General features: G+C 41.2%; 1 protein-coding gene across 3 annotated transcripts in view; it reads right to left on the bottom strand.

Annotated features, from left to right (window-relative positions):
• The window catches only part of Dab1 (DAB adaptor protein 1), a 270,306-nt gene extending 258,705 nt beyond the window's left edge, over positions 1-11,601 (bottom strand). For all 3 annotated transcript variants that reach the window (XM_076862388.2, XM_076862389.2, XM_076862390.2), the window contains exon 1: positions 11,535-11,601. In XM_076862388.2, coding sequence (XP_076718503.1) covers positions 11,535-11,601 — 67 coding nt within the window. The remainder of the gene's footprint in view (positions 1-11,534) is intronic.
• Between the last annotated feature and the right edge of the window lie 1,958 nt (positions 11,602-13,559).

Genomic DNA, 13,559 nt, shown 5'->3' with positions numbered 1-13,559 from the left:
TGAAAGACTCGAGTAATGATAGTCCCAAATTAGAAAGAAGTGAATTAGCAATGATGATATATAAATTCTTTATAAAGGTAAATAGAATCTGTAGCTAACGGTTTTCCACAAGCATCAGATCCCTAGGAACTGAGTTCTGCTGAGGTTTTATTTGATAGTCACTGTTGGAAAACAGCATGAGTTAATGGAAATATCCTGTGCGATGGATCATTTACACCTGACTTTAAAATCCCTTCTCTTTGAATCACCTGGAACATATTATTATATTTCTTCATCTGCAAAATGGGAATGTTATCAAACTCATAAATCTCTTGTGAAGACTGTCAAAGTAATTTTTTTTTCTTTTTTCAGTACCAGGGATTGAACCCAGGGGTGCTTAACCACTGAACCACATCCCCAGCCTTTTTTTTATATTTTACTTAGCAAAAGGGTCTGGCTGAGTGCTTAAGACCTCACTAAGTTGCTGAGGCTGGCTTTGAACTTGAGATCCTCCTGCCTCAACCTCCCAAAGTGCTGGGATTACAGGCATGCACCACCACATCTGGCTCAAAGTAATTTTATTCTCTGCCTTGCATTTAGCAGGCACATAATTAATTTCATATCTCTACTGGCAACTCTAATTTTCTTCCTCCCTGCTTTGAGGGAATTTAAGGATGGAAAAGACATAGTTTCTGCCAGCAACTCTCAGCTCAGCACATAAACTAACAGGAAGAAAGGTGTAAAAGTGTATAGTCCTAAATGATGAAAGAAAGAAGTGAGAGCTTCATCTGGGATAAAGAGAGTTTGCTGAGAGCCACAGGAGAAGGAAGGCTCAATTCCACAGGTGGAGAGCATAGGAAGAGCTTCATGGCAGTGCCTTATGAGCTGTGTCTCACAGGATCAGGTGGGCCTTGCAAGGCAGAAACCAGACAGCAGGACTTTTGGGCTGGGAGGAGAGCAGAAGCACATTCCTGCATGCTAAGGAGCACCCTGCAGTTTGATGTGCTAGAATGTGCCAGGTGCATATAAGGCCCATGAGACCTTCACTGAATTGCAAAAGGAGTCCATACTACAGGGCCACAAAGGGGTAGGTTCTGACTTGCAACTCACTTCATCTTGCCTCTTCAACTTCTTGCATTCCTCATCTATAAACTTGAGGTTTAAAAATCAGCTATCTTAAAGGGTTGTTGCAAGTGAAACAATGGGAGGAAAAACTGGAGAACACTGTCTGATATTCTATAATTAACTGCTCTCATCAGTAGTAGCCTGGTTATTATTTCTGGTGTGGGTCTGCCCACTGGGAGGTGAACTGGGCTAATGATGATATTCGTAGATTGAGAGGATTTGCAAAAATGTCCTGGGCTGCATTTCTGAAGTGCTTGTTACAATTAAAATCTAGAAATGATTCTTTCCTTTAACATATTTGTTATGGTTTGGCTATAAAGTATCCCCCCAAAACTTAAGCATGGAATAATGCAAGAATACTCAGAGATGAAATGATCTGATTATGAGAACTACGACCTAATCAGTGGATTAATCCACTTGGGTGGATCAACTGGATGGCAACTACAGGCACTAGGGTATGGCTGGAGGATGTAGGTCACTGGGGGCATGACTTTGGGTTTCTACTTTGTCCCTGTGAGCAGAGCTCTTTCTCTGTTTCCTGGCTGCCATGTCCTAAGCTGCCTTTCTCCCCCACACTCTTCTGTCATGATGTTCTGCCTCACCTCAGGCCCAGAGTTCTGGAGTCTGCTGACCTTGGACTGAACCCTGAAACCTTGAGTTAAAATAAACTTCTCCTCCTCTAAGTTGTTCTTGTCAGGCATATTGGTCCCAGAGATGCAAATGCCAATTAAAAGCAATACTACACGTTTCAATTTATGCGTAGTCAAAATCCTTCAAGTTCACTGACTTTTTACTTTCATTATCTGGAAAACATCTGACATCCTCCTTAGTAGGAAAACATTTCTACCCAATCATGTGGAGCCTTGCATGTGACACCTTCCCCCGGCCATGAAGAAGTGCTCCTATATCCTGTGTCTTTCTAGCTACACGATCAACTCTGCCAGCACTCCTGTTCCTTGCTGAGCCCATTTCGCCTACAGGTGCCATACCCATAGAAAGCTGTCTTCCAGTGAAAGCAGGACCTGACATTTGGTAAGAAGACACACCATGCAGTAGGGAGAAGTCAAGTCTACTGTTAAGCACATGGGCTGGCAGGCTCTAGGGTCAGAGAGATCTTGGCCCCTTTATTTTTACGTTGTGTGGCTTCAGGCAAGCTGTTCATCTTTCTGAGCCTCAGTTGTCTTTAAGATGGGAACCCTGTCTAAAGGCTGTTTTCAAACTTACATCGGGAAAACATGGACGCATGGGCACACAACCAACAGATATGAGTCCCTCTTTCACCTCCATGTTCCTATTCCTCTGCCCCATGTGTTCCCTCTTGATAAATTGTGCAGACACATTCCATCTTGCTGCAGGTATACTCCTAAAAGGAATGCTACAGTAGGCAAGGATTGCTGAAATTCCAGCCCACCTGGGAACAGCATCTGCTTAGCAAACTCACACAGAATAATAAAACCCCATGCTCTGGGTCATTTGCTGATTATCTACAAAGACAAAGACTCCAACTCGGAGAAGGAGCATACACTTAACCTGACTCCCAGTGATATCAAGGACTTGGAGGGCTAATGTGAAGGGCTTTGTTCTTCCAAACATCAAAATTCAGGCCCAGCCACTGCCAGAGGCAGCACACTGAGCTTAATGAAGCAGTGGGATGAACTAATATGGCAAATCGTATAGCTCTTACTACCAATATGGCCCACATCACGCTAAATTATGGCACCAGACATGATTGGACACACATCACGACAGGGGAAGGAGCCTGCTGAATGGTAGGAATTTCAAATGCCATGTAATAAGACTCTCAAGAGGCAGCTCTTAGGGGAGGTGTCTGTGATATTCTTTTAAATTTTCTTTTCTCCTTGTGCAGATCATACTCTTGTACCATTTAGGAAAGTTAATTCAATAAACATTGACTTGGTACTTACCATGTGCCAGGTACTGTGCTAGGAACTCAGAGCCAAGGACAAAGACAGAAAAATAATTAAAAATAAAAGAGAAGGATATGGCAATTGTGATGACTTGAATAGGTACAGAGTGCTAGGGGGCCCTTCCATTGTCCGGGAAATCAGATGTGACTCATGTAGTCACATTCATTCATTTATAGATTCAACAAATCCTGCTGCATAATGATTCCTTCAACATCAGTCCTTAATGGTAGAAGTAAAGTGGCTAACAAAACAGTCTCTGTTCTTGCAGAGTTCTGTCTGGTAAGTGAAAAGAGGAGTAAAAAATAAACTTAACATATGATTATTAATAGGAGGTGCTTTGAAAGCTCACCAGGTGGTGTGCATGCATTGAAATGGGTCACTAAAGAATTATCTGGGAAAGTAACATCTAACTTGAAACTACAGAATTAAATAAAGAAAAAATGTATATTCCTGGGAGAAGAAAAAGCATGTGCAAAACCCCAAGTGTAAAAAAACAACATGGTAGGGTCAAGGAACTGAATTTTTTTTTTTTTATTGGTTGTTCAAAATATTACAAAGCTCTTGACATCTCATATTACATATATTAGATTCAAGTGGATTATGAACTCCCATTTTTACCCCAAATACAGATTGCAGAATCACATCGGTTACACATCCACATTTTTGCATAATGCCCTATTAGTATCTGTTGTATTCTGCTACCTTTCCTATCCTCTACTATCCCCTCTCCCCTCCCCTCCCCTCCCATCTTTTCTCTCTGAAATTAATCCTCTTGAGCCACCGAGTGGAGTATGATTATGAAGAATGGGGAGAGATGTGCTTGGAAAGATAAGGAGGGGTCAGGTGAGATGGAGCCTCTTGGAACCAAGGATAAGCAGACTCTACCCTGAGGACAGTAGGAACCCCCACTGAAGGGATTAAGCAGGGATGTGAACTGATCAAATCTCCATGTCAGTGAGTAGTGTCCTCAGTAGCTTGGAGATGGGTAATACTGAGAATGTCTAGACTACTCGGGAGGATGTGCAATGACCCAGATGAGAGATGAAGACAGCTTCAAGTACCTTCAAGAGGAAGTGAGAAGAATGAATGGATCAGGAAAACATGTAGGCAGTCACACAGACTGATGACCACTAGTTAATTAACAGAGGACATTAGAAGGCTCAAGGTGTTGAGGGTGATGGCTAGTCAAATGGTTACTAAAGGTTGAAAGGTGCAGGAGCAGCCAAGTGAATTGGTAAGAGATGGCCCAAGTAGATGGAGCAGTCCATACACATGTGCCTCCTGAGACCTGAAGCTCATCACAGCTCAGGGTATGAGGCAGCAGAAGGACCAAAGAGGAGAAAGACCACCTGTGAAGGGCCTGGGTATTGTCCTAAAGGATGTTCTGCTAGAGTTACAGAACACATTCTAGGAGGAAAGAAGGAGTGAAAGAGCAAAGGAGAAAGCCCAACCTTGTGCAAGGTTAGAACGCGATTCTGAACTCAGGCACCAACTAACTCTGAAGTCCATTCAAATGACCACTCTGAGTGCGGTGTCCTGTCCTGCATTCAGACCAAAGGACCACCGAAAGGGCAGAAGTCACATTCCATGACATGTCCTGTCATCTGACGGTCAACTTCACCATAGAGAACTGGACTTCTTGGCCTAAAAACATTACTTCCTCCCTCTAGTCCTGAAGCCCCAAAATTGGACTAACCAACCTCAGGGAAACTTATGTTTTCTTGTAATTGAATACTTGATTTTGAATTTTGAAAACCTGCAATTTACACAGGCAGATGAGACTAGCTCACCACGATCATAAACCCTACAAGACAGAATGGCACCAAGAATCTATATAATGTGACCAGTTTCCATGCCCCCCTTCCCCAAATAAGCATAGGCCCTATAATTTTTCAAATCACTCAATCCTTTCATCAAGCCATGAAGGAAACCCACCGGAGGCATTCAGAGAAGATAGCATAGACATGAGCTTTGGGCAGACCCTGTGCACTGCGACTCTCTCATAGACAAGCCAGGTAACCTGGGGCAAGTGTCTTGACTTTCTCTGGACATTATTTTCAATGGCACAATATAAGACCTGGGTTCACTGGAGGCATTTTATCTAAAAGGCCTAGTAAGCATGATGGCGGCCATTGATAAATATTTGAAGCTTGACAACAGGGTCCATTTTCTTTGGTATTTCCTGTTTATCTTCTCAGCTATTCTTGGGACAAAGTCCATTTGAAGATTGACCTGTTCCTTTTTCTCACTGGCTACCCATAGCCCCATGGAAAAGGGTACCTGTACCTCTCCTCCCGTCCTAAAACACTAAGACAAGGGCTGGCTCTCGGGGCTAGTGGGAGTTGGGAATAAGAGAGGGAGGGAAAGTTTATTTGGAGTCCATGTACAGAGTGCTGTGCTAGGCATTCTGTACCTGTGAACTTGTAATCCTCATTGCTATACCTGCTACTAGACAGGTAGTAGGCTATAACCCCAACTTTACAGATGAAGAAGCTGGGGCTCAGAAAAATTAAGTAGCCCACAATATACAAGTGGAAAATGTGCTGAGCCTTGACTCAAACTGAAGTTTATCTAATTCCAGTTCATCCAACACCTTCTTTCCAGAAGACTACATGGTAAGGAACCGGGAGCAAACACAGAAGTCAACCAAGTTTCTGGTAGAACCGTAAATGTATGGAACATATAGAGCTGAAGGAGCTCCAGCCAGGGAGTTGGTGCTGGGCTCTGGCCCTGCACCCATGCTGACCAGTTGAGTGACTGCTGGCAAGTCCTTTTGTTCTTGAGAACCATCTCGCCCTGCCCAGCCTTAACTCCTTATGACCTCTTATGCACATCAACCTCTAGAGAATTTATTCATGTTTTGATACACAGAGACATTCAAGGTACTGTGCTACTTGTATATATTAACATTAGGAGGGAAAAAAAAACACTTGCTTTTAGTCAGGAAGACAATAAAAAGAATTCTTGTAAGAATTTTCTTCACTATGATGACTATTCAGTATATTAATAAACCTGGAGCAAAATTAAAATATATACATTTTATGAAAAGTAACAGATTGAGAATGAATAAAAATAGCAAAATAGAAAAGCAGTTTCTTTTTTAGGGAAGGATGAGACCTATACAAGCCAGAAGGCCCTCCTCTCAGCTACAAGTTCTTAACCACAGCGTGGGCCACCTGGAGACAGCATCTCCTCCTGAGGAGATCCCCAGAACTCCAAGCACAGGCTGGGCTCATGGCAGGGGCTGGACAAATATTCATGCAAAAAAGAACTAAATAATTATGTCTCTCCCGTGTTTCTAATTTGACCAAGCATATATTATTTCACATCCATTTGGTGGCTGACGAATCAAATTCAAAAAGCAGAGGTGGCTTGCCTGAAATTCTACCACCAGAGAGGGTTTGACCTGAGGTATGAGTTCAAATCCAGAATCCTGACCCCAGGCTGTCCCTCTGCAGGATGGGAGCAGCAAATACAAGTGATGATAAATAAACCTGATAAAAGATTCTGTAAAGCAAAACCAACCAACCAACCAACCACTCTCCAGGGTCCTGGGGATCCTATAGGATCATGAATATGACGGCATTTTAGAAGCTCCTAAGTGGTAACCAATGTTAACAGAGCTTATTTTCTGGAGCTAAGAGATCAGGCAGGAGTACAACATTATCAGAACCATTCCTTCATATAAACTAGACAGAATTATCTAGGAAACCTCCAAAATTAACACAGCTACTGAGGTACAGATCAGGGTTCAAACTTGGTTTGCTATGACGTAAGCAAGAGGCATCACCACCAACTTCTCCTGGATCCAATTAGAGTCTTAATTCTTGGTGCAAAAATTCTTCTGGCAGGAAATAATAAAGATGCTCTTTGTTGGTGGTGGTGTTATTAACTGATGTTCCTTGGGACCAGCTCTAACACAAATAGAAGGAAAGCTAATAAGTTCATTTTCAGATGTTTCTTGAAAACAAGGAGATAATGCTGGACTGTGATCTCAGGAAAAAGTCAGAAAGGCCACTTCTACTAAGCCAGTGCCATGTGACAGACCCTGAAGTATTCCTCACCCTTCTCTCTCTCTGTCTCTCTCTCTCTCTCTCTCTCTCTCTCTCTCTCTCTCTCACACACACACACACACACACACACACACACCCATAAGGTAAGTGAATTCAGGCTCAAAGAGGCCATATAGCCTCTCTGGGTACCCAGTGGATAATGAGTTTGAATCAAAAACCAGGTCCACCTATCTCCGAAGCCAGTATTCTTTCTACTACACTGAGCTGTTAGGTGGTATTGACTGAAAAATCCTAGTCCCTGCCCCAGAAATATCTGTGTCAGTTCATTCTGGGACTCATTCCTCCACCATGGCCTTCCACTGGGGACCCTAAGACTGGGATTACTAATAACAAAAATTGCATCAACTGATTCTCTCCCTTTGATGGCAGGTAATGAACCTGAAAATGTACATTCTCTTCCTCTGGCCCTCCATCAAATTCTACTCCCAGAACAGGGACCATTTGACAAGCTGTATATGTAGTGACACAATCCAATAAAATGAAATGAAGTAAACAACTTTATTTTTCACTACTTCCATCCCTTATTTGAATCGTGAATACTCTAGTTAGATTTCATACATAGCCTGTCTAGAAACTCATTTTATGATGAAATATGCCCTATGTGACTTGTGTTTGAAACTGCCTGGCTTACTTTCAACAGCCTGGGTTAAAGAAACAAGATGACAGGCTTGTGAGGAATTGGAAGGGTCTTGTTTTTAATGCCACTCCTTCTCACAGCAGATGACCTGCAGTGCAAGGAATTCTTTTGCATAAAGTAAAATATCTGCCCCAGGAACCATCTAAATCTTGCCAAGGGGGAAGCTCTCTTCTGTTCTGTAATATCATGTAATAATATGGGAAATGCACTGCTGATTTAGTGCCAAGTAACAAAACAGAATATAGAATTGAGGAGTATGATCTCAACCACATATTATTTTAGAACGTCAGTCCAGAAGGAAATACCTTAGAATGTTAATGATAGTCATTTTTGTTACATAGGATTATGGATGCATTTTCTCATTTCAGTAAAAAACATTTATCATTTTTAAAAAGTTAAATGGAATTACTATAAAAGGAAATTTTCTTCTTTTGCAAACAAGCCTAAATATCATTCAGTGTTTCCTTCCTACCAACACTCTTATACAAGGATATAACTTTAAAAATACCAGATACAAGATTTTCTAACAAAAGAAATTCTGTTGATGAATACAGATAAGAAAAACACTGTAACCCAACCAATCAAATCTAATAGGGTACAGAAAACAGTACACTGTGACTTAGTAAGGTCGATCCCAGAAATTCAGCTCAGAAAATCTACCAGTCAAATCCATCACACACACAAACACATACAAATGTATTATAATACAAAATGCAAAAGTAAAGCATATATATAAAGGAAAATATGTACAATCATTTAAATAAATACAGAAAAAATCATATAGTAAAATCCAAATGTAAAAAACAAATTCCTAGAATATCTAAAATGGAATAAAGAACCTTTAGTAAGAGCTTAAATGTCACATTAAAATATCATTAAGAACAATGTTAATTAATTGAGAAACAAAATAAGGACACCTACTATCATTAAGTACTATAAAGACAGGCCCAGCCAATGCAATAAGATAGGAAAAAAAATGAAGTTCTGAAGGATTGGAACAAACACTTATTTGGAAGTTGTATGTTGTCTCTATAGAAAAATCCAAGAAGAACTGAGTAAAGTATTAGTAAAAGATTTCAACAGCATTATTATATTCTAGATTCAAAATCCATATGTAAGTGGTTTATTCCTTTTGTAGTTCTTGTAGTACTTGTTTTTACCAAATTAGCAACATTTGTTCAATACAGTACCAATCATTCTGCTGTCAATACTGAAAAATCAAGAAATGAATGAATGCTCTTACAAGCGCATTCTTTCTCTTTTCAGTGCAGATGTATGCTTTCATGACACCCTGGTCCAGACAAGTATATCTGGAATAAAGAATATTTATCGCTATTGCACAATTACAAACAATCAGCCCCTTGACTATAAAATGGGATAAGAGGATAAAAAAGTACAATGAGGAGGAGGAGGAGGACAATGACAAAGCAGGTGTGTTACAGACTAAACATTCATGTCCCATTAAAAACTAAACACTTTGAAGCTCTAAACCCTAATGAGATGATATTTGGAAATGGAGGCATTGGAAAGTAACTAGGATTAGATGACATTATGAGGGTTGAGTTCTCCTGATAGGAATGGTGGCCAAATAGGGGGGTGAGGGGCCAGAGGAGAGGGACGAGGGAGGGAGATATCTCAATCTGTTGATTGACTTTGCTCTTTGTCTTCTAGGTGAGGATGCAGCTGTATACAAGCCAGGAAGAGAGCCCTGACTAGGAAAGGAATTTGCTGGCATTTTGATCTTAGACTTCCAGCCTCCAGAACTGTGAGAAATGCATTTCTGTTATTGTTATCCCAACCTGATAGTGGAAAAGAGAAAAGAGGGAGGAGGAGAGAAATGAAGAAAGATGATAAGAAAGAGAAGGAATAAAGAGAAGGAGGAGGGGGAAGGGGACTAAGATGAGGAAGAATAGGGGGAGGAACACAGCTACCCTTGGCTAGTAATATATGCCAAGTACTATATTCCTGTTAAATTCATAGAGAGTCTTTGAGGATTGTAATACCTTATTTCTATTTTGTAGGAAAGGCAACTGAGGCTCAGAGAAGTTATGCAGCTGTCTAAGATCACACGCTGAGGAAGTGGTAGAGCTACAACTTGAACCGAGGTCAGCCTGTCCAGACTCCATGGTCTGAGCACTTTCTAGAGGACTTCCTCACATATTTTGTACTCATTTTAAGGCTTCTCAGGACATGAATATGAGGAGGTTCTAAAGTGTGGCCTTCAAGCTCCCACCCCAAATCCCCAACCAAGCCCATGTCCTGAAAGTCTGAATCCTCTCTTCAGAATGCTTTCGATTTTGCAAGTTAAAATTAAGAATGAAAAAATATGCACTAAGATACAATTTTTAATGCATTAGGTATTCAAGTGCATACATTTTGTGGAAAAAGGTTAAATTTGATGCAAAAATATAACTTGTCAGTTCCACTGAAAAAGCATTTGAATTTCAGGACATACCAGGTTTCACTCCCCCCCATATACACACACACAAAGCAGTTCTCTCAAGACCTCTTCTCTCACCCACTTGCTTTCCTTTTATTATTCTTAGACCATGATGCATAGAAAACAGGGTTTAACATTAAGTTTTAGGGATTGGAACAGACGGCCTTCAAAATATTTGGGTTTTGAATAAACATCAAAAGACAAATTTAATGCCTTTCCTGGGTTTCATCAATACAGAGCTGCATATGTATTACACTTAGGTCTTCTGCTTTGGATAGTGTCAGGTAAATGCCATCAGACTGCACAAAGAGCAGGCACAGTGATTTCTTGGACAAATTGCCACCTATAGGAAGAAGAGAAGGGCATCCTGGTTTGAAAACCCACATGGATGGATTTCTAGGTCTGAAATAGCTCTTTTAATCCCTTTCCTTGGAACTGAGAAGACCTGGCAAGGAATGTGCTGAAACCACAGGGAGAAAACACACACACACACACACACACACACACGTAGCTTACTTCTAATTCAGTACTAATGTACTGAAAGGTATGGTCATAAAGCCATGGGATCAAACTCCCCCCACCAAACATAGAAAGTGATAGGATTGCTTTTCTCTCGCTCCAGACATGTCCATCTTCCTTATCAGCTAGCTTTGTGAAAAAGAGGTCCAGCTCTGAAGCAATTCCCAATACAGGTGACTCACAACCAGAGCACATTTCTAATAAAGCCAGATATAAACAAAGTGCTACAGAAATAGAACAAAAGGCGGCAGCGGACTCCAGTTAGAAGAAAGAGCCATCCCAGGAGCCTCCACTAGATCAACCTGGAGAATGAGAAAGGTAGAAAAAGTGAAGAGCAAAAGGATTTCTGGCAATAGTCCAGTGGTTCTCAAAGTGTGGTCTCTGGTCCAGCAGGACCAGCATCACCTGGGAACTGGTTAGAAAATGCAAAGTCTTGAGCTGCTCCAGACTTATAGGACTAGAAATTCTGCGGATGGGACTCAACAATCTGCACAATAATAAGCCCTCCAGGAAACACGGGTGCTGCCTCTGAGAACCACTGGTATACAGAATGGTGAACTACAAATGCCTGCAGTCTAAACAGATTGAGGAGCTGGAGAGAGTTAGGGAGAGATGCTGCTGGAGGGATGGATAGAAGGCGTATCTGGAAGGGCTTTGGAGATCCTGGAAAAGAATTTCAGAGTTTATCAATGAAATATGATGAGTACAGAAAATAGCAAATCACTTAAAAAAATAACAATCATAAAGATATTTGTTTATCTCAGTGCATAGATTAAAACCTCACTTCTGCACAGAAAAGAAGCCACCAAAAAGAGAGCAAATTGGGCCCCTACCTTTCTTTCTGGAGTCTTTCTTGGCGCTGGTTTTCACAGCTACTTGAAGTTCTGTCTCAGTTGACATCCTACTTAATCCTTAGTCCACTTCACACAGATCCCGGGCCTCGGCCAGGCTCATCGAGGACTCCTCTCCAAGAGAAAGGCTCCTCCCTTCAGAAACGGCACCCCGAGCTGCACATGTCATTCACTCTTTGGGAGTGCTGTAAACCAAGGCAAGAGAACATTCAGAACAATCCTTCTTTGGAAATCAAACAGAAATTGGGCAGGGGTTGGGGGCAATGAATGGCAAGCCTACAAAAAAAAAAAAAAATCTTGTTGTTCACATACAAACTTCTGGAATGCATAGGATTTATACAGCAACTCACACGAGTGGCTTATCTGCAAGACTGGTCTCGAACTAGGTAACTCAAAATAGATTTGTTAAACTCTGATTTTCAAGAGGGACAAAAATGCACCTCTTTGTTTCCCATGTTCCTTGTTGTTAAGCACTAGATGCCACCCAGAAAATACTGCACGGACGTATCTCCTGGTCAGCTCTATGGAGTCATTTCCAATGATGGGGCACCCATCCATCAGCCAAACTTGATCTGAGCCTGGGCAGCTAAGGCAGATCAAAGGGGAGTGATCTCCAGTCAGTCCCTCACTGGCAGGCCTCAGAGAGGACATGGAGTTGACATGTAATTGGACTCCAAGGGTAAGGTGACAAATGGGGCTGAGAAAGTCTCCAGCAAGCCAATTTTTATGTCAGCTTTCCCCCCAGCTATAAGAGCAGACAAGCATTTAATGGGGGACAGAATGAAAAGGAGTGGGCGGACGCACGTTTCATTCATTCATTCATTCTGATAAATATGCATCCCACGACACTAGGTACTGTTCAGTCCAGACACTACTGGGAGGAGAATCATGATAATTATGATAATGTGGCCACTTCAATTATAGCTGCTATTTACTGTGCACTTACTAGATACTATGTGCTCTGTTTCTGCTTCACATACATTATCTCATTCGATTGCAATTAAATTGAATAAATGTATTCCGTTTGTCAATAGTCTTTCCCAGGGACTACCTATCTGAGTTACATCTGAGAGCTCCACTGAACACAAACATTTTACCAGTCATCCGCTTTTGATGAATATTAACAAAAAGCAACCAGAAATAGAGGAATGGATCTTCAAATTGTGCATCCAATTCTTCGCTTCTTCTACAGAATGAGAACTGCTTAATTTAAGAGGGGTTGACCTTGAATGCCAGTTTCAGTTCAGAAAGAATAATGACCTAAACCTCTTAATCATGACAATTAAAGATGGCTTAACTAGAAGGTTTAATATAAAAGCCACATAATATTACAGTAAAGCTTACATATGAGGAAATTTCCATTTTATGCAAAGATACCTGAGTTAGATTTTTGTTTTAATAAGTTTTTCCCCCCCCAAAGGACAACAGTCCTGGATGAAAGTACTTGAGCTAAAAGATCTAAGGTTACAACTAAAGAAAACAGAAAATTATCTTCACAGAATGGGGATCACAAAATCCAAAGGAGAATGCATGCAACATCTGCATCATCTCCTGTCTGTACTGTTTCACCAACCCCAACCTTCCCAACTCCTCCTCCCCCAAAGCCAACATCCCATGGGAGATCCCATGGTCACATATAGACATAATCAAATTTTACTGATAATATTTACCATTTTATCATGGCAAATATTTACTAGGGCTACTCTGAGCCAGATATGACCACTGGCTCCTTCATGTAGACAAACATGCATTGTGCTACCATGCTGGCTCAGAGGACATTGTCAAAGCCTAATTCCTATCCACAAAGAAGCTCAATTTCACAGAGGTGTCAGCCTTACAAGGGACCACAATACACTGTAGGTAACCAGAACTAAACAGACATAAATAATCAGGCACATTGGGACCCAAAGGTACAAGTATTCACCTTTGCTTACAAAAGTCAATACAGCTGCACAGAGCATAAGCCCTACTATGCAGGACCTTGAAGAATAAGGATTCAGCCAAATG

The sequence above is a fragment of the Callospermophilus lateralis genome, chromosome 7 (genome assembly GCF_048772815.1).
Source record: "Callospermophilus lateralis isolate mCalLat2 chromosome 7, mCalLat2.hap1, whole genome shotgun sequence".
Taxonomy (NCBI): domain Eukaryota; kingdom Metazoa; phylum Chordata; class Mammalia; order Rodentia; family Sciuridae; genus Callospermophilus; species Callospermophilus lateralis.
Note: the sequence above shows the minus strand (reverse complement) of the source record. Positions and strands in the feature narration are given on the sequence as shown.